This window comes from Nelumbo lutea, chromosome 5, assembly GCF_056320005.1.
Source record: "Nelumbo lutea isolate HS-2025 chromosome 5, American lotus-T2T, whole genome shotgun sequence".
Taxonomy (NCBI): domain Eukaryota; kingdom Viridiplantae; phylum Streptophyta; class Magnoliopsida; order Proteales; family Nelumbonaceae; genus Nelumbo; species Nelumbo lutea.
Genome location: NC_142688.1, coordinates 73,449,147 through 73,467,265, shown reverse-complemented (window position 1 = coordinate 73,467,265; position 18,119 = coordinate 73,449,147). Strand labels below are relative to the sequence as shown.

The 18,119-nt window shown below is 39.1% G+C and overlaps 1 protein-coding gene across 2 annotated transcripts in view; it reads right to left on the bottom strand.

Annotated features, from left to right (window-relative positions):
- Positions 1–4,708: 4,708 nt before the first annotated feature.
- Positions 4,709–18,119, bottom strand: part of PFI (tubulin folding cofactor E / Pfifferling (PFI)) — a 77,188-nt gene continuing 63,777 nt past the window's right edge. Inside the window, exons 12-15 of one of the 2 annotated variants that reach the window (XM_088945064.1) lie at positions 16,166–16,257; positions 15,981–16,057; positions 15,807–15,884; positions 4,709–5,264 (exon numbers count right to left, since the gene is read on the bottom strand). In XM_088945064.1, the coding sequence (XP_088801190.1) occupies positions 5,166–5,264; positions 15,807–15,884; positions 15,981–16,057; positions 16,166–16,257 (346 nt within the window). In that variant the 3' untranslated portion in view covers positions 4,709–5,165. The remainder of the gene's footprint in view (positions 5,265–15,806; positions 15,885–15,980; positions 16,058–16,165; positions 16,258–18,119) is intronic. The other variant, XM_088945065.1, reaches the window with a different exon arrangement.

The window sequence follows — 18,119 nt, the reverse complement described above, 5'->3', positions numbered from 1 at the left end:
TTTTACTTCGTAGCCTTCGAAAGTTTCGGTGAATACTACCTTCAACCTCCAAAAATACCCCCACCCTCTCAAATCTTCGATCCAAGATTTGAAACTGTTCCTACAACTAATTTTGTCCTTCCCTCAACATTTCCAAGTTCCAACTGTCCTAGTGCCTAACTCCACAAACCTATAGTAGGGATATTGCCTCTAAGAATATTGTCTTGGCCATTTATGTTGATGGCATTATTATTAAAGCAAGTTATGGACATGATATTGAAGAGTTGAAATAGTTTTTACAAAACCAAATTTAGACTAAGAACTTAGGGCAATTGACATTTTTTTGGGCATAAAAATAATAAGGTCGAAGTAGGGAATCTCTTTCCCATACAAAAGAAGTATGCGATTGACTTATTAAAAGAAAACAGTTTATTAGGAGCAAAACCAATGGATACTCCTATAGATCCAAATGTGAAGATGTTTGATAATGAGGGGAAGCTTTTCATAGACCCTAGATGGTACAAAAGATTAGTAGGTAAAATGATTTATTTCACCCTTACAATGCTAGACACTTCTTTCAATATTAGGCTATTGATCTAGTTCATGTAAATTCCAAGCTCAATCTTTTAGGAAGGAATTATTAGATACTACGCTATGCTAGTTAGGTAGGATCGGTCACAAGTAGAAAGTCCACAACAGGGTATTCCACATTCCTAATAGCAATTTTGGTTATTTGAAAAAGTAAAAAAGCAAAGTGTGGTGGGTAGGAGTGCTAAGTCCAAGTGCAAAGCCATAGATGATACTACTTGTGAGTTGATGTGGCTGAAACAATTATTATAGGAGATAGGAGTAGTAGTTTCAACTGCCATTATGATAACCAGGCAACTATTTACATTTTTCCAATCCAATGTTTCATAAAAATATTGGATCCTTACCTTGTAAGGGAGAAATTTGTTAGTGGAGAAATTGTTACTTCTTCAGCAAAGGCCTAAGTCATACATTTGGTGCAACTTGGTTATTTTCTTTTTCTTAGATTTCATGCTGCTTGAGGCTGATGGTGTTCTGTATCTTTTCCCAAAGGGGGTAGCCAAATTCATAGGAGGGGATGCCTGGAATGGGAGTCCCTGAGAGGAAGATTCAAGGAGGTCGCCAACATGAAACGGAGTTTGAGGATTCAAGTTCAAGGGTGTAAGTGAGGCTTGTTGGGTTTTTGGGTTCGGGTCCGGGTCCAGAGGAACCAAGATCATGAATTGAAAATTCAAACCCAAAGAGTGGAATGATGGAATCAACAATCCAAAGATTAGAACTAGTAATGACGATGATATCATTGACATAGACCAAGAAGAGAGTAATATCAATGGTAGTGTAGTGAATGAATAGTGAAGCATTGGCTTTAGACTCAATGAAGCCATGGAGAAGAAGATAATTAATCATGCAATCTTGTGAACCAGGCATAGGGTGCTTGACGAAGCCCATACGATGAGTGGTTCAATTTGTAGACATGGTGTGGGAACGAAGGGTGTTGAAAACCCAGTGGTTGACACATGTAAACTTTTTCAGAGAGGTGCCCATGAAGGAAGACATTATTGACATCCAACATTTGAATGACCTAAGAATGGGAAGTAGCTAAAGAGAGAATGAGTCGAATGGTGCATGGTTTGATAATGTCACTTGATGAAGCACAAAATATGCACACCAATAGATAAAGCACAAAATCTATTCACTCCCTTGTGTTTGGTGAGGTGGCTTGGACTGGGTTCAATCAGTGGTAAGACAAGTTGTTGTGTCGAGCTGAGTGTCCGAGTTGAGAGTTGCTGAAATGAAAGAGAGGTTAGAGTGCCTAGGTAAATTTTACTCAGGAGGACACTCTGATGCTTAAGTTAGTGAGTAGTTTTTCCTAGAGAAATTGAGAGAGAGTGAGAGCTTATGTGCGCATACCTTTCAAAATGTCCCTGGGTTCTTTTAATAGTTATTAGGTGTCCAGGTGTCATTGATCAACATCTTTGAGTTTTCTACGAAGCTGTTTTCGTAGTTTGATGAAGTGCTGGGCCGTTAGTTTCTAAATTCGTGCGGAAGATACAGGTCACTTGCAGATCTTGTGGCGCACAGCTCGGTGAGCTGTCCCTATAGTTTCGGTAACGCTACTAAAACAGATATGGCATGTGGATAGTTTCAGGCGAGCTGTCTTTACCGGTGGGCCAAGCTCACTTCGGCTCAGCCATGCACCTGTTATAGATTGCCACGTGTTGAACTGGTGAGCTATCTTGCTGAGTTGGACGCTATGTTGCTGAAAGTCTATGAAGTCTAGTTTAAGAAGTACTACTGGACCAAGTATAATTTGAACCATGGTTTTTAAAATTGGACCAGACCGGAAAAACTGGGAACCGTTCAGGTGACCAGTTTCATTTTTCCCCAAAACCGGAATTTTGCTATAAACGTTGATTTGGTCAATAAACCGTTCAATGGTTTTGACCATCTTTTATTTTTTTGTCAGAATAGGCCATCCGTTTGATTTGAATGATCAGACCATTTGATCTGAGAACCGGACCCCTGACTCGTTCGTTATCCGTTCGTTTTAAAAACCTTGATATGAACTACGGAAACCCAAATCCACAAGACCCGCTGCATCGGTCATATTTCAAAACTCTTGCATAGGCACCAAGCTGAAATTTGTAGAATTTCTCCTACTTATGCGTTCACTTGAGTTTGTCATGACGTTAAAAATCATCTCCAACGAGCCACGACTGATTACAGTTAGCAACAGAATCAACTAGGCAATCCCACACCTTCATTTTGAAAACGCATGAATATTCTCATAAATAACTTTTTGAAAAAACCACCTTTGTTTGCGTAAAGCAATCCAGATTTTGTCTGGCCTCGGCTTGGTTATGTCAAAATCTACACAAACTCAAGCCACTTTGGCAGAGGTACAATGCTTTGTCGCCAATGGGGTTTTCAATACTCTTCCAACGTTTCTTGCTATGGATTTAAAACTGCGTTTGGAAACAATGCAAATGCTATGGAGTGTAAATCCTAGTTCAGGGTAAATTTACACTCTGGTTCACTTTTGCTTGTGTTTGGCAACATTATATTTATGCATCGACAAATGACAGACCAATGCATATTTACATTGATAATAAGATGTAAAAGTATGTCAATAAAAAAGAAGTAAATTTGCATTCAAGTAGGCTTTTGATAAAAAAAAGCATATACTTTATTGGAATTCATATTTGCACCCGTTACAGCTAAAGTCTGTTTGGTAAGAAGGTAAATTTGTCAGTGCAAAACTAATCCAATTTTACAATTTATATGAACCGTTTTACACTATACATATTTGCATTCACACTTATTTGTATCATTTCCAAACACAGCCTTAAAGAACAAATAAAAACTTGCCAGAGGAATTGGAGGATAAACTTGAATCTTCCAAACGCTTCTCAAAACTGAGAAGCATGCTCTGCCAATAGCAATGAGGACATCCAGTATGGTATTTGCAGCTGACAATGGATCCTACTTTGGGCTAAGTCATCTGATCGAGAAACCAAGTAGTTGGATGCTCAAGTAGAGCCATGTGCGAGCTCAAGTTTGAAATCGTGGATCCTGGATTTATTGTTGGATGTAAGCAAGTTTGCTAGTGTGGTCCATGAAGAACAGGAGGTATTGCAACCCACTACCTGTGCCAAATGCCAAGATAGGTTCTGTGAGTGATGACAGGAGCAAACTCGATCGGGATGTATTGATATTGTTTGTGCCATGAAATTAGGGGTCATCATTTCAGGCCTGGTCTGGGGTATAGCCCTCACCATAGGTTCTAGGCAATCTCGGCGCTCCACAAGCGCCCCACACGCACATCTCACTGTGCATTGGGAACATCTGCTGTACTTACAATGGGGAGATATTCCAACACACAGGTGGAAGGTGCTACAAGGCACTTGTGGGGCGCCAATCTGATCTTATCATAGGTTCTAGGCCAGCCCGGTCGCAACCCATGATCAACCCTAAATGTGGTATAGGCAGGTTTCATGTGTTTGTGTATTTGGTCAAATTCAGATCACCCATGTTCAGATTCGAATTCAAATCACCCCTATCTAATCCAAGAAGATCCAATATATGTTATATATTTATAAATATATTATTTATATTGTATTTTTATAAGTTTATTATATTATTTATTTTTTATAAAAAAATGTATATATATGATGAAAATAATTTAAAAAATACTTGTATTTTTTGTTTTTTACTTTATTAAAATTGGTATATATTATTTTTCTTTTAATAATTTATTAATTTTTAAAGAAAACAAATCGAATCGAATCAGATCAAACGATCCACTTACCGATAAGATTTAAATTCAAACCGAGGCCTATCAGATCCGATCGGATCTTCAGATCAGATTGGATCCGACATGAGCAGTATTGGATCGAATTCAGATATACCCTGATTCGAATCTGATCCGATTTGTTTGCATCCCTATTTGTGTAGATCAGGTTGGCAAAGCCAGCGTATCCACCAATATCCTTGAAGAGCAGTATGTAGTTATCCTGTGTGAAATCAGGCTGGCAAAGCTGGTGAGAAGAGCAGGAATGTATCACAGGTTGAAGAATTTATGGTAGTGAATATGGGGGGGGGGGGTGGAGGAATTTTGCATAAAAGAGAATAAAAGTGAGAAATTTGTATGCTTTTTATTGCTGCAATGGAAGAACTGAATCCCTTCCTCATGTTCCAACGATTCAAACTCAAGGAAACCCAATGGATAAAAATTGAATGCATAGTTTGCACACTCTTCTGCAGAGTCTCATCCATCAGCACAGCAAAATTATATTCTCAAAGTGAAATCTACTCCAATGCATTTTCTAAGTACCCATCAAATACATGAATCATGTGAAGGGCCATTATATGATGTTGGCCCCATCCAGGGTCTTGACTGGACATTACCTCACCTTTGGCAGTTTTTGCACAAAGTCGTCGCTCTGAGCTCATGTTTTCATGCTTGTCTGCCCAAGGTTTAACTATTACACCAACCAATGGCCCTTTAAATACATGAATGGCCTATAAACCCATCCCTAGGTATCTAGAGTTGAGTGATAGCCATAACCTGAACTGTAACAGAATCTACAACCAGAAAACACCCAAGCCAATCACTTCCACGTAAGCATACACAAAACAAATAATCCAGATTCAAGTGATTAACTCTCTTCGTCCACCAGAATTGTTGCTTCACTGCCAACTCCAAAGTCCATCAGTGAAGCCATTTCATCATCAAGCAATAGTGGCAAGGGGGAACCCTGCAATACAGAATATGAGAAATTGAACCATAATATCTTTTACTCTGTTAAATCATACATGTCCCACCATCTTTTTAAGTATGATTAAAAGATACTGCAAAAGAAACTAAGCACTAAAGCTGAGCTTGAAACGAGTTAAGAAAGGATTTTTTTTGTAAGATCTTGGCAAAAGTTTAATGCAATCTGTCTGCCTGATGTAATCATCATGGGCTGCACTTGCCCTAGGACTTAAGCCAGGTTTATTGCATCAATGATCTCAGATCCATACCAATGTTTTAAAACCAGCCTAGAGGCTGAACAGCTTTCCCCCTAGGTGGATGGGTCACTGGTTTAACCATCTCGTTCACTGGGTTAACCCATGACATCAGATCAATAAAAAATTTCAAAAAGTAAAAAAAGAAAAAAGAACCCAGCAATCTGGTGGCTATGTCAAATAGGTTAATGGTTCTGGATTGGTAAATAATTTAACAAGTATATTTTTTATTTTTTTTATTACTCAGAACTGCAAACGCATGATTTATTAACTGGGTCACTAGTCTGACCAATCAGATGACAGGTTGAAAAATGATCCATACTAATATAGAACAGAATTACTTGGTGGTTGGAAATTTAATTGTTATGGGGCGGTTCACACTTTCAAATTTGCATTAGCATGTTATGCACAATGTTAGGCTTCTGTTTTCACCTTGGAAGGTATGGGTACCAACTATTAACTATGCATATAATGTTTTTTTTTTTTGGCAATAAAATAAAATTTATTAGAAGGAAAACAAGTTACAAGGAAGGTGACCGGAAGTCACCCAAGAGAAAAAAGAAAAAATAAAACTATTTCCAACCACAACACCAGCCCAAAAGCCCAATCAAACAGGAAGAGCCCACCACGAACACAAACTCACCAAAACAACAAAAAACACAAACTTACATTCAATCCCCCACAAACCAAAAAATAATAATAATATTTTCAAATTCCACCCAATCACTCAAAATGAGACAAAAAAATCCGTCCTAAAAGAATAGCAATCAAACCCTAACAAATACCCAGAAGACCTACCTCCTGACAATAATAGCAATCAGCTTAACAATCCAAATATACTCTTCTCCAACACTCATCTCTTCTGGCAATTCAAATGGGAACCTCTCTATCATCTCTTGCAAGAGGAATTTTCTTGAAATCATTCAAATCTTTAAATTGCTTGTTAATCCTTTCTAACTCCAAAACGACATTCTTATCAAAAGTCTTGTTGTAATCTGTTAATACATTGTCGCAAGGGTATTTCAGTCATTTTCTTTTCCTTTTTATTGTATGCAGTCGACCTAAGTATAAATAGCAATTTAGGCGCCACCAGCTAAAGTTTTTTTTTTTTGGCCTTTTTTTCATATCTCTTCCCTCTTCCTTTCTAAAGTACTTCCGATCGAGATTTCTCAACTGAACTCACCTTTTTTGACTGGAAGGGGAGACAAAACTCTATCGAACTGATCTAGACACTCTTTCCACCTTTTTATTTTCTTCTCTCTTGGTCATTGCACCAAGAAGAGGTGCTGTGGTACTTGTGGTGACAGCCAAATGCAGTGATTAGCATCTTTGGGGTGCTCCCTTCCCTTTTTGGACTGTGATCGTGGGATCCTTTTTATACTCCAGGTATGTACTGTTACATTCAAGCTATAAATGTGCAGTAAGCTGTGCATGTTACAGTTTGGAGTTGTGGGAGTTTGTTATCTCCTTGTTATGAAGTTTAATGGCCTGCTGTCTATTTGGCTAGGGTTTACAGACCTCCAGTTTTGCTGTGTTTGCTTCCTTTGGGGTTTCTTTTGATGAAGTTTGGCTAAAGCACTGCCTTTCCCTCATTGGGTGTGCTGTCCTCCTTTCGATGTGGCTGGTTTGGACTGTCACAACTTTGTAACTGTGGTGTAGGGGTGTAGAACCTTCTTTTTCTTTGAGAAACCAGCAGAAAAATCATTTGCTTAATGGCTACTGAAGACTCAGCATCTTCTGGTATTACTTCCTCTCAAGGAAACCTTAATGGAGGGATGGACAGCATAAATTTTTTTTTGACTATCACTCCCTTTGATGGACTAAACTATCTGGAGTGGTCCAAGAGAATTAAGTTGTATGTCAGAGTTAAGGGAAAAGCTGGTTACATAATTGGGAAAATTAAAGAACCAAAATCTGGTAGAACCGAATATGATAGGTGGGATCAAGAGAGCAGTATGGTAATGTCTTGGCTATTGGGTTCCATGCTATCCCATGTAAAGAAAATTTTCATATGGGTTGATATGGCTTGTGAGGTCTGGGAACAAGCCAAGTCAACCTACTTGGAACAGAGACATTATACTATGATCTACCAACTTCAAGCAGAGTTATCTACCTGTAAGCAAGGGACTGTAGCTTATCTATGTACTATTCAGCTCTTACCTTTGTCTGGAAGGAACTGGATTATATCAAACAATTGTGTGGAAGCATGATGAAGATGCTAAAACCTACAAGAAACTTGTCTCCCAACAATGAGTTTTTCCTTTTTTAGGGGGGCAACATTGGAGTGAAGAAGAGTGACTTAAGGAAAGGTGATGACAAGGACAAACTATGGAGTACACGTTGCCAAAGGTCTAACACACCTGAGAGACTTGTTGGGAGTGAATTGGGAAGCCCAAGTGGGCCACCAAGAATCAAGATAGCTCAAAGAATCCTGCTCATAAGAAGTTTACCTTTGCAAATCTGGATACCCAAGATTCGCAATCTAATAGCTCAACTATTGGTACTTCCCAAGAGCACTTTGTTGGATTTGACCCTAAGGAAGACTTAACTCCTTCAGAGATGACTTGGAATTGTATGGTAGGATCCTTGGGAAGATGAATAGGTTGGACCCTACCCCTTCTACCTCCTTTGCATCTACAACAGGTAAAAGTGCTTCTGCATTTCATGTGTCTACCTCAGTTCACATAAAAGTCCATATGCACCACTCCATTTTTCCCATCTTGCCCTAATTCTTTGGGTGACATCCTCCTCAATCCCTCCCTTGTTATGAATTATTGAACCAACCCCAATCATAAGTGTACCTTGATTGACACTCCTATTATTACTAAATGTCATATACTTTGTTTTAGTCCTGCTTATTTTAAAACCTCTACTTTCTAAGGCATATGTCTATAAGCTTAATTTTGCATTTAATCCTTCATTAGTTTCATCAATTAAAACAATGTCATCCGCAAAGATGATGATGATGATGATGATTGAAACCAAATCATAGGCATATTGTTCTTGGACCATAGTTATGATATACATGTAGAAAGGTGCAATGAAGCTTGGAGAAGATAATTTCAATGCCCTAAAATGCATCATAGAGAAGTTCAATCACAAGAAATAACATAAAAAAAGGCTTTTTTCCTTTCTTACATTTTTGTTTATGTGTATTTATAAATAAGGGGGGTCATGGGGTGTTATGTTTTGTCCTTTTGTGATTTGAGGGCTCTGGTAAGGGCTAAGCCTGTTATGTTAGTATCCACAATTCTAATAACTGAAAAAGTTTTAGAAATTTAACTAGAATGTACCACGATAGCCAGGCTATTTTCAATGCAGATCATTGCACGGAGAAGCATAATGGTACAAGCTCAAGGTTTTAGATGTGGCAGAGACTAGAAACAAGTGAGTAGTAAGAGAATAACTTAGGCTTCGTTTGGTTTGTGGGATGGGAAGGGAAAATATGGTATATTCCTCCCTTCCCATGTTTGGTTTGTGGGATGTCATGAGATGGGATGGGAAAAAGGTGGAATTATAGATCCCAAATATTGGGATGTGGAGTCCCACCATTTTGGTGGGAAACAAGTGGTAATGTAGGGGTGATCTTATATAACAAAAAACCACCTTCCTTGTAGTATTAACTAATTAATTAAAATAATTAATATCTAATAAATAATAAATATTAACTAATTAATTAAAATAATTAATATCTAATTAATAACAAAATACTAAATAATAAAAAAGTATTATTAACTAATTAATAATTAACAAGAAATAGTTAATAATTAATTAACCAAGTAATTAATGAATGAATAAATAAGGATTTTATTATTAATCTAATTCATGATTCAATAAAATAATTAAAAAAATAAAAAATAATAGTAAAAATAAAATTATTAATTAATTCATAGTAAATATTAATAAAATAAATTTTAAAATATTTTATTAATTAATAATTAGTTAGATAATTATCAATATTAATTAATTATAAAATTATTTCATAAAAATATTAATAAATAGTAATAGTAAAATATAAATTAATAAAAATATTACTAATTAATTAATTAAGAGTTGTTACTAGAGTTGATTTTCCCACTACTTTTCCTTTTGCATCCAAAAAATGGAACATGAAAAATTTCCACCCATTTCCCCTTTCCCATCCCACCAAAATCTTCCCACAAACCAAACACAGCCATGGGTAATTTGCACCACTGTCAGCACCAAATACACAACATGGTTACTGTGTGATTCCATTTACTGCATACAGAGGGAAGGGACGAGAGGGCCACACATCGCCAGAGATTTGATTAATGGCACGATTGTAAATGCCAAAGGTTTAACCAACAAAAATGAAGCCAAGTTACTATGATTCCATTTCCTACATGCAGAGGGCATGACAATACACCCTTTCCCTTCTCTATTTGTTATAAGAATATATTAGGTATGGTAGTATATGGAGTGGACGCCCACAATAACTTTGATCACCTGACACAAAGCAGTTAGTAGGCATTTCTACCTGTAGAGAAGATGGGCCGAATGGCCCATAGACTGTCATTTCATGTTATGTTATGTTTCTCTCTGTTGTGGGCCTTATTCTGGGCCCATACTCTGTAATATTCTGTTTTTTGTATTTTCCTGCTCACTCAAGGGCCTCTCTGTAATTTGTCAAAGATTAACTTATTAATAAGATGTTTAGAGTGTTAGAGAGAGGTTATGTTCGAACCTCTTACTCTCTAACACTCATTGCCGCCAGCTCTCTCTTCTCTTCCTCTCTTGTTTGTTCATTTTCTGGTTTGCATCTAATCTCAAGCAGTTCCATACATCAAGTGGGCTTTTTTTCAACTTGGTATCAGAGCGGGCCATTGCTTGGCGTGTCCCTCATGTGGTTCTAGTTCAGCCAACTACATGAGGAGGTTCTAGGGCTGAAAGTTTACAGTCATCCGCCTGGTTCTTGGAGGTCATTGGAGGGTGCCCAAGTTTCTATACACTTGGAGAAGGGTTCGGTGACCAGGAAGAATAAGAGAGCAAGTTGTTTGGCCTGATTTGAAATCAGAGAAAAGGACTTTCGAAATTATCTCAGAGAACAAGTGTTCGGCCTGGTTTATAGTTCAAACCAGAGACTCTCTTGCTGTAAGTCTTTTCTCAGTCCTTTGCTGAGTTATTTTTTGTTGTTTGGGAGGACTATTAAAGCATTCAAAGCCCACATACATTCGGCCCACTGTTGCTGGACTGTTTTTCTGGGTTGTTTTGGAAGTGCTATTCGGCTGATTATTGGACTGCCGAACTGCTGAAACTGATCTAAAACTAAGTGGCACTAGTCTCATCTTCATCCCAGCCTCTTCTTGGACCTATACTGAACACCTTGAAGTGGTTTCTTCTAGTTAACAGTAGGCTGTTAACTACTGCACACTGAGTGTTCGACGAAAGGTCTCTTAAGGACTGTGGCCCTGTTTTCTTCTCTTTGGGACAACGGCTGTTGAGAACCTGAAATACCTTGTGATTAGAGGTTTGTTGGGTGTCCTTTAAAGGGTGAAACAGTAAAGAAAAAACTACCACCGAACTGGACTGTCACAGTTATCAAGTCTGAACTGATTCTGTGAGCTAGTTGTTGTTGCCTATTCAGCTCAAACTAAACTCATCAAGACCCCAGTACCTTGAGAAACCTATTAAAAATCCTAATTGGAGCCTTTACATGGTGGATTTCTCAAGCCTTGAAAACAAGAATGCTGCTGAATATGGACAGATTTTGGGAACCCCAACTGATTCTATGCTGGCTGTAACTACAGTTAAGCTTGATGGGACCAACTACTTGGCTTGGTCACAATCAGTGAAAATCCACATTTGTAGCAAAGGAAAATGGGGTTTTATTTCTGGGAGCAAGAAAGCTCCTCCAGAGGATGATCCATCTTATGAGAGATGGGTACAAGAAAACTACACAGTGATTGGGTGGCTTGTGAACTCAATGCAGCCACAGATTAGTCAGCATTATCTGTGGATGAACTCGGCTAAAGAAATCTGGGATAGTGTTGCAGAAACTTACTCCCAGAAGTTGAATGTTGCCAGAGCTTACAAACTGAGAAGTGATGTGAAGAATTTAAGACAGGGGAGAAGTCACTTGCAGCATACTTCTCAGCCCTAAAATCTATATGGCAAGAGATTGATTTGATAGAGGCCGTGACATGGGATACCCCTAAGGATGCTGAAACATATAGGAAATTGGTTGAAAGGAATAGGGTCTTTGAGTTCTTGACAGGGTTGAATTCTGAATATGACATTACAAAGCAAAACATCTTGTCCAAGGAAGATGTTTCATTGTCTCAAGCATATGCTTTGGTCAGCAGTGAAGAAAGCAGGAGGCAAGTGCAGGTTCAAGGGGTCAGTATCAATGATCATTTTGCAAATATGGGAATCAAACCCAAAGGGGTTACAGGAGCCCCCAGTGGCACAGGAAAGAAGGAGGTGGTGTGTGAATATTGCAAGAAGCCGAAACACACTAAGGACAAGTGCTGGAAATTGCATCCCAGTCTTGTCCCTATCCGATTCCAGAAGAAGAATGACAGTAGAAAGACAGGAAGTGCACATACAGCCACAAGTACAGATACAGAGTTTGAGTCTGCAAGTGCACAATTGGAAGCCATGAAAGCTGATTATGAGAAGTTTGGAAGGATGATCAGCCAGTTTGAAGGTGTAACTTCATCATCCAACCCTTCTGGAAGTCCAGCCACCTCTGCATTTGCTCACTCAGGTATAAGGGCTTCTGCTAACCATGCATCTACCTCAGGTAATCCCAAGACCCCTTGGATCATTGACTCAGGTGCTTCTGATCACATGACCAACCTTTCCACTTTGTTTGTATCATATGATTTGCTTCCTGGTCGTGACAAAATCACCTTAGCTGATGGTTCTCTTGCCCCCATTTCTGGCAAGGGAACTGTCAAGCCTACAGGCTCTTTACTTTTATCTTCCACTCTTCATGTACCTAAGTTAAATACCAACTTGTTATCTGTAAGTAGCTTGACCAAGTCATTGAATTGTTGTGTAACCTTTTTCCCTTCTCACTGTGTGTTTCAGGACCTGAAGTCTCGAAAGGTGATTGGGAGTGGCCATGAAGCGAATGGAATATACTTGCTCGACACCCCTGGCCAATGCTTTGATCATCCCAAGAATGCTGCTTTTGGTTCTACTTCTTCAGAGTCAATCAGTCAAATTATGTTGAGTCATTGTCGGTTGGGTCATTTACCTTTTTCTGCTTTAAGTCATTTGCTTCCCAAACTGTTTAAGGGAGTCAGTGTGTCCAGTCTCAATTGTGAGTCATGTCAGTTGTCAAAGCATTGTAGAAAAAATTACCCTGTGAGCAATAAAAGATCCTCTTTTCTTTTTCATATTGTACACTCTGATGTGTGGGGGCCTTACCACTTATCCTCTATGGGGGGCTACAAATACTTTATCCTGTTCATTGATGACTTTTCTAGATTCACTTGGATATACTTAATGAAATCCCGAGACGAAGTGCCGAGACTTGTGAGGCAATTTCATGAGCTTGTTTTGACTCAATTTGGTACCAGAATTAAGGTTTTCAGATCTGACAATGCAAAAGAGTATTTTGAGAAGAGCTTATCCTTGTATCTCTCTGACATGGGGGTTATTCACCAAAGCTCCTGTGTTAGAACCCCTGAACAAAATGAAGTTGCTGAGAGAAAAAATAGACATATTGTTGAAGTTGCAAGGAGCCTTTAATTTGCCTCACATGTTCCCACAAGATTTTGGGGTGATGCTGTACTTACTGCTGCCTATCTCATAAACCGTATGCCATCCAAGGTTTTAGGGTTTAAATCCCCCTTCAGTCTTCTTCATCCAGATAAGGATCTCTTCCCAATTCCTCTTCGTGTGTTTGGTTGTACCTGTTATGTTCACATTCCAAGTGTGCAGAGACACAAGTTTGAACCAAAAGCCCACAAATGCATCTTCCTCGGTTACTCCCCCACAGAAAAGGGTTATTGTTGTTTTGATCCAAAGACTGGCACCAGACATGTCTCTATGGATGTTACCTTTGATGAACTTTCTCCTTTTTATGGTCCCTCTCAGGAAGGACATTGTCAACAAGGGGAGAGTCTGTCACAAGTTTTTGCTCTTCCCCTTCCTGTCCCAGTTCAGTCTCTTGACAAATCTGTATCCTCACAAAATGAATCAAAGGAGGATCAGCCACTTCATTCCTCTTGTCCTAGTGCTCCTATTTCTTTACCTCCTCGTCCTACCCATAATCCCAAAGTGTATCAAAGGCAGAGATCCAGGAATGAGCAAGTGGTTTCCCTTACAACAGATGAGGCTCATACCCTCCCAATCACAGATGAGATAACAGGTATTGCTTCAGCTCCCTTGGAATCCCCCTTCCCAGATCTTGATGTCCCCATTGCTGTTAGGAAAGGAAAGTGGAAGTGTACTGCACACTGCATTTCCAAACACCTTTCTTATGACCTACTTTCCCCTTCATATTGTGCCTACCTCTCTTCAGTTGCTTCTAACCCCATTCCTAGGTCTGTATCAGAAGCTCTTGGGATTCCAGAATGGAGAGATGCCATGCAGGCTGAAATGGATGCTCTACATGAAAATGGTACTTGGGAGGTGGTGGATTTGCCTGAAGGGAAGGATCCAGTTGGATGCAAGTGGGTTTTTACCATTAAATACAGGGCAGATGGGACTATTGAGAGGTACAAGGCCAGACTTGTTGCAAAGGGCTACACACAGACATATGGGATTGACTATCTGGAGACTTTTGCCCCTGTTGCTAAGATGACATCTGTGAGGGTTCTTTTATCTCTGGCAGCTCACTTTGATTGGCCTCTCTATCAGTTAGATGTAAAGAATGCATTTCTGAATGGTGACTTACGTGAGGAGGTCTACATGTGTCTTTCTCGGGAGTTGAGATATTTCCTTGGCATAGAAGTTGCCAGATCCAGGGATGGGATTCTTATTTCCCAGAGGAAATATGTCATTGATTTGTTGTCTGAAACTAGAAAATTGGGTGCAAGACCAGCTGCAACTCCTATTGATATGAGTCACAAACTTTCAGCTTCGGATGGAACTTTGTTGGAAGACAAAGGGGTCTTTCAGAGACTTCTTGGGAAGCTTTTGTACCTGTGCATGACTAGGCCAGATATCGCGTATGCTGTCAGTTGCATTAGCCAGTTCATGCATGCTCCTAGAGATACCCATATGGCAGCAACAGAACGGATTTTGTGCTATCTGAAAGGCTCTCCAGGAAAAGGAATTCTATTTGCCAAACATGGTCATCTGAAACTTGAAGCCTATACTGATGCTGATTGGGCTGGAAATATTGATGATAGAAGATCTACTTCAAGGTATTGCAGTCTAGTGGCTGGTAATGTTGTCTCTTGGAGGAGTAAGAAACAAACAGTTGTGGCTCGATCCTCCGCAGAAGCAGAATATAGAGCCATGGCACATGGAGTCTCGGAATTATTGTGGCTAAGGTCCTTAATGTTAGAACTTGGGGTAGATCATGACAAACCCATGATGTTGTACTGTGATAATCATGCTGCCATCAACATTGCTCACAACCCGGTACAACATGATAGAACCAAACATATTGAGGTTGATAGACACTTTATTCGTGAAAGAGTCTCCTCCGGTGAAGTGTGTCTTCCATTCATTACTTCTGAAGGACAACTGGCAGATTTTCTCACCAAGGGCATTTCCAAGGCAAGGCTTCAACATGACACTGGCAAGCTGGGCATGATTAACATCTATGCTCAGCTTGAGGGGGAGTGTAGAGAAGATGGGCCGAATGGCCCGTAGACTGTCATTTCATGTTATGTTATGTTTCTCTCTGTTGTGGGCCTTATTCTGGGGCCATACTCTGTAATATTTTGTTTTTTGTATTTTCCTGCTCACTCAAGGGCCTCTCTGAAATTTGTCAAAGATTAACTTATTAATAAGATGTTTAGAGTGTTAGAGAGAGGTTATGTTTGAACCTCTTACTCTCTAACACTCATTGCCGCCAGCTCTCTCTTCTCTTCCTCTCTTGTTTGTTCATTTTCTGGTTTGCATCTAATCTCAAACAGTTCCATACATCAAGTGGGCTGTTTTTCAACTCTACCAATTATGATGATGACAGTCTAATGAAAGATACAGAACAAAGATTACACATCTTAATTCATTTGAACAAATCGTATGATTTCCAGCTAAAATTAACTAACATTTTAATCAAACAGAATAATGGACTAATCAAATTTTGTGGACCATTTTATTTGGAGACATTCAAATTTATCAGAAGTAAATGAAGCACTTACCTCTTCTTGAAGAAACAATTTCATCTTGATGGACTTCAAATGAAAGAAGCTCTCACATAGAACCTTTAGCCTCCCAACCTAAAATAGTTTTATGTAAAATTTGGATTCAGTTTTTTGGTAGAAAACCCCAGTAAAACAGAAAGGAGAGTTTAGGGATTGAAATTAGACAATCACCGTTGTGGTGGCAGGTAATTTCTTTGAAAGAGATTGCTTTTCTCCAATAGATGCTCCGACACACTTCAGAGTGACAGCTGCATAACGAAGCAACAAAATTATGAAAAATGTCAACCCTGAAGAAAAGAAATTGATACTTTTAGATTCATATAGAAAAGAGAATCTTGATAATCATAGGTTCATACAGAGAAGCCCAGAAGCCATTTTTTGGGGGCCTCCAGCAGCAGCCAATGGCTTCTCATCTTCAATTCCATGTAGTTCTTTGAGCTCTGCAAATCTGCAATAGAGTTTTATGCAGTTACAGGAGAAAGTTCCTAGTGAGAATAAAAAACAGTAGGGGCCATTACTTGGTGTAATTCTAAAATCATGGATGGCAAACATGAGAGTGTAGGATGGCAGCAACTTTGTGCAAAAAAAAAAAAAAACAAAAACAAAATTAGGATTTTATCCAGTCTACCCCTTCCAAGATCCCAGATGATTGGAACCAACAATGTGTAATGGTCTTAGGTCATTAGTGCTAGTGGAAAAAAAACAAATAGACAAATTGCAATCAATAGTAAGTAGAAGGTATCTAGAGAACATACTAGAAGGAATAATCTAATATCATTTAAAATTCACAATATGAAGTATCTTCACTCTAGTTCATCTAAACCCTAGCAAAAGAAAAGAAATATCATATGAAAAGAATTCATTAGGGATGATGAAATTGAATCTCTTTCTGTCTTGCTTGGTTGTCTTAATCAGGTTTGTTTGGATCCCTCCAAGCCAGATAAGAGGGTATGGACTCCTTGACCCAATGGAACCTTCACTTGTGCTTCTTTCTTCAAGTCCATCTCTCAACTTTCTACTCATCAACCCTTTCCGTCAACGAAAAGTTGGTGCAGGCCAGTTCCCCAAAAAATTATGGCATTTTGTTGGGAAGTATTCCATGGGAAAGTAATAACCTACAAAAGAGAAGACCTTTCCTCTGTATTTTTCCTAACTGGTGTATCCTCTGTAGAGCTCACAATGAAGATTGTTACCACCTATTAATATCTTGTCCCTCTTCTGTAGGCTACTTTCGTTGTTTGGGAGCAGTTGGAGTCTACCAGCAGAAGTTCACATGCTCTTCAACCATTTACCTTTTATTGGCCTACAAAAATAGGGAGAATTATGTAGAGATGTACTCGTGCTGCCTTGATTTGGACTCTTTGGGAAGAAAGGAATGTTAGAATTTTTCAAGAAAAGGAAAGGAGCAGTCAGGAATTGAACGACTGCGTGTTAAATAGGGCAATACCTTGGCTGAAGACCTTGAAAATCTTCCATCAATTCTCCTTTAATGACCTAGAGAAATTGGTCAGCAGTAGCAAGGTGTTCATCCCTAGAGGACAAATCAATTACAAGTTGGTCTCCTCCATCCGAAGGCTCACTGAAGTTGAACTTTGATCGAAGTAGCATGGGTAATCCAGGATTATCCGGAACGGGGGGTGCTTTGAGAAATGAGAAGGGAGAGATTTTGTTGCTCTACTCAGGTCCCTTGGGAATTGAGGACTCCATCAGGGCAGAACTTTTAGCTACTGTACAAGGGGTGCAATTTGCAAACCAGCTGAGGGTACAACACCTAACAATCGAGGGGGATTCCAAAGTGGTGGTGGGTTGGTTGGAAAATCCTAAAGAGGCTATGTGGCGTTACAAGAATGAAATGAAGAAATTTAGTCGGTTGACAAGGAATATGTTGGTCACTGTACAGTGGTTGGGGAGATCAGCAAATACTTTGTCAGATGTGTCAACTAAGCAAGGGATAAATAGGGAAGAATTGTTTTGGGCTCAGTTGTGATTCTTGCTTTTCTTTCCTAGTTTACTTGTAAGATTCGAGGAGGGGCTGCAGCTTGCACCTCTCCCTGGGATGTTGTATGAACTCACTCTAAATCTGCTTCTGAATTAATAAATTTATTATCATTCATAAAAAAACAAAAGAATCCATTATCCAACTGTTAAATAAAAACTAGAGTTCAAGCCTTTGCTTGGTTGGTGGTACTAGGGAAGATCTTTACTCATGCTCACTAAAACCAATGATCATCAACCTAGAAAGCAAATGTGTATTGTATCGGGAGAAAGAGATCACAGATCATCCATACTCAACTTGCAACGTACCTAAGA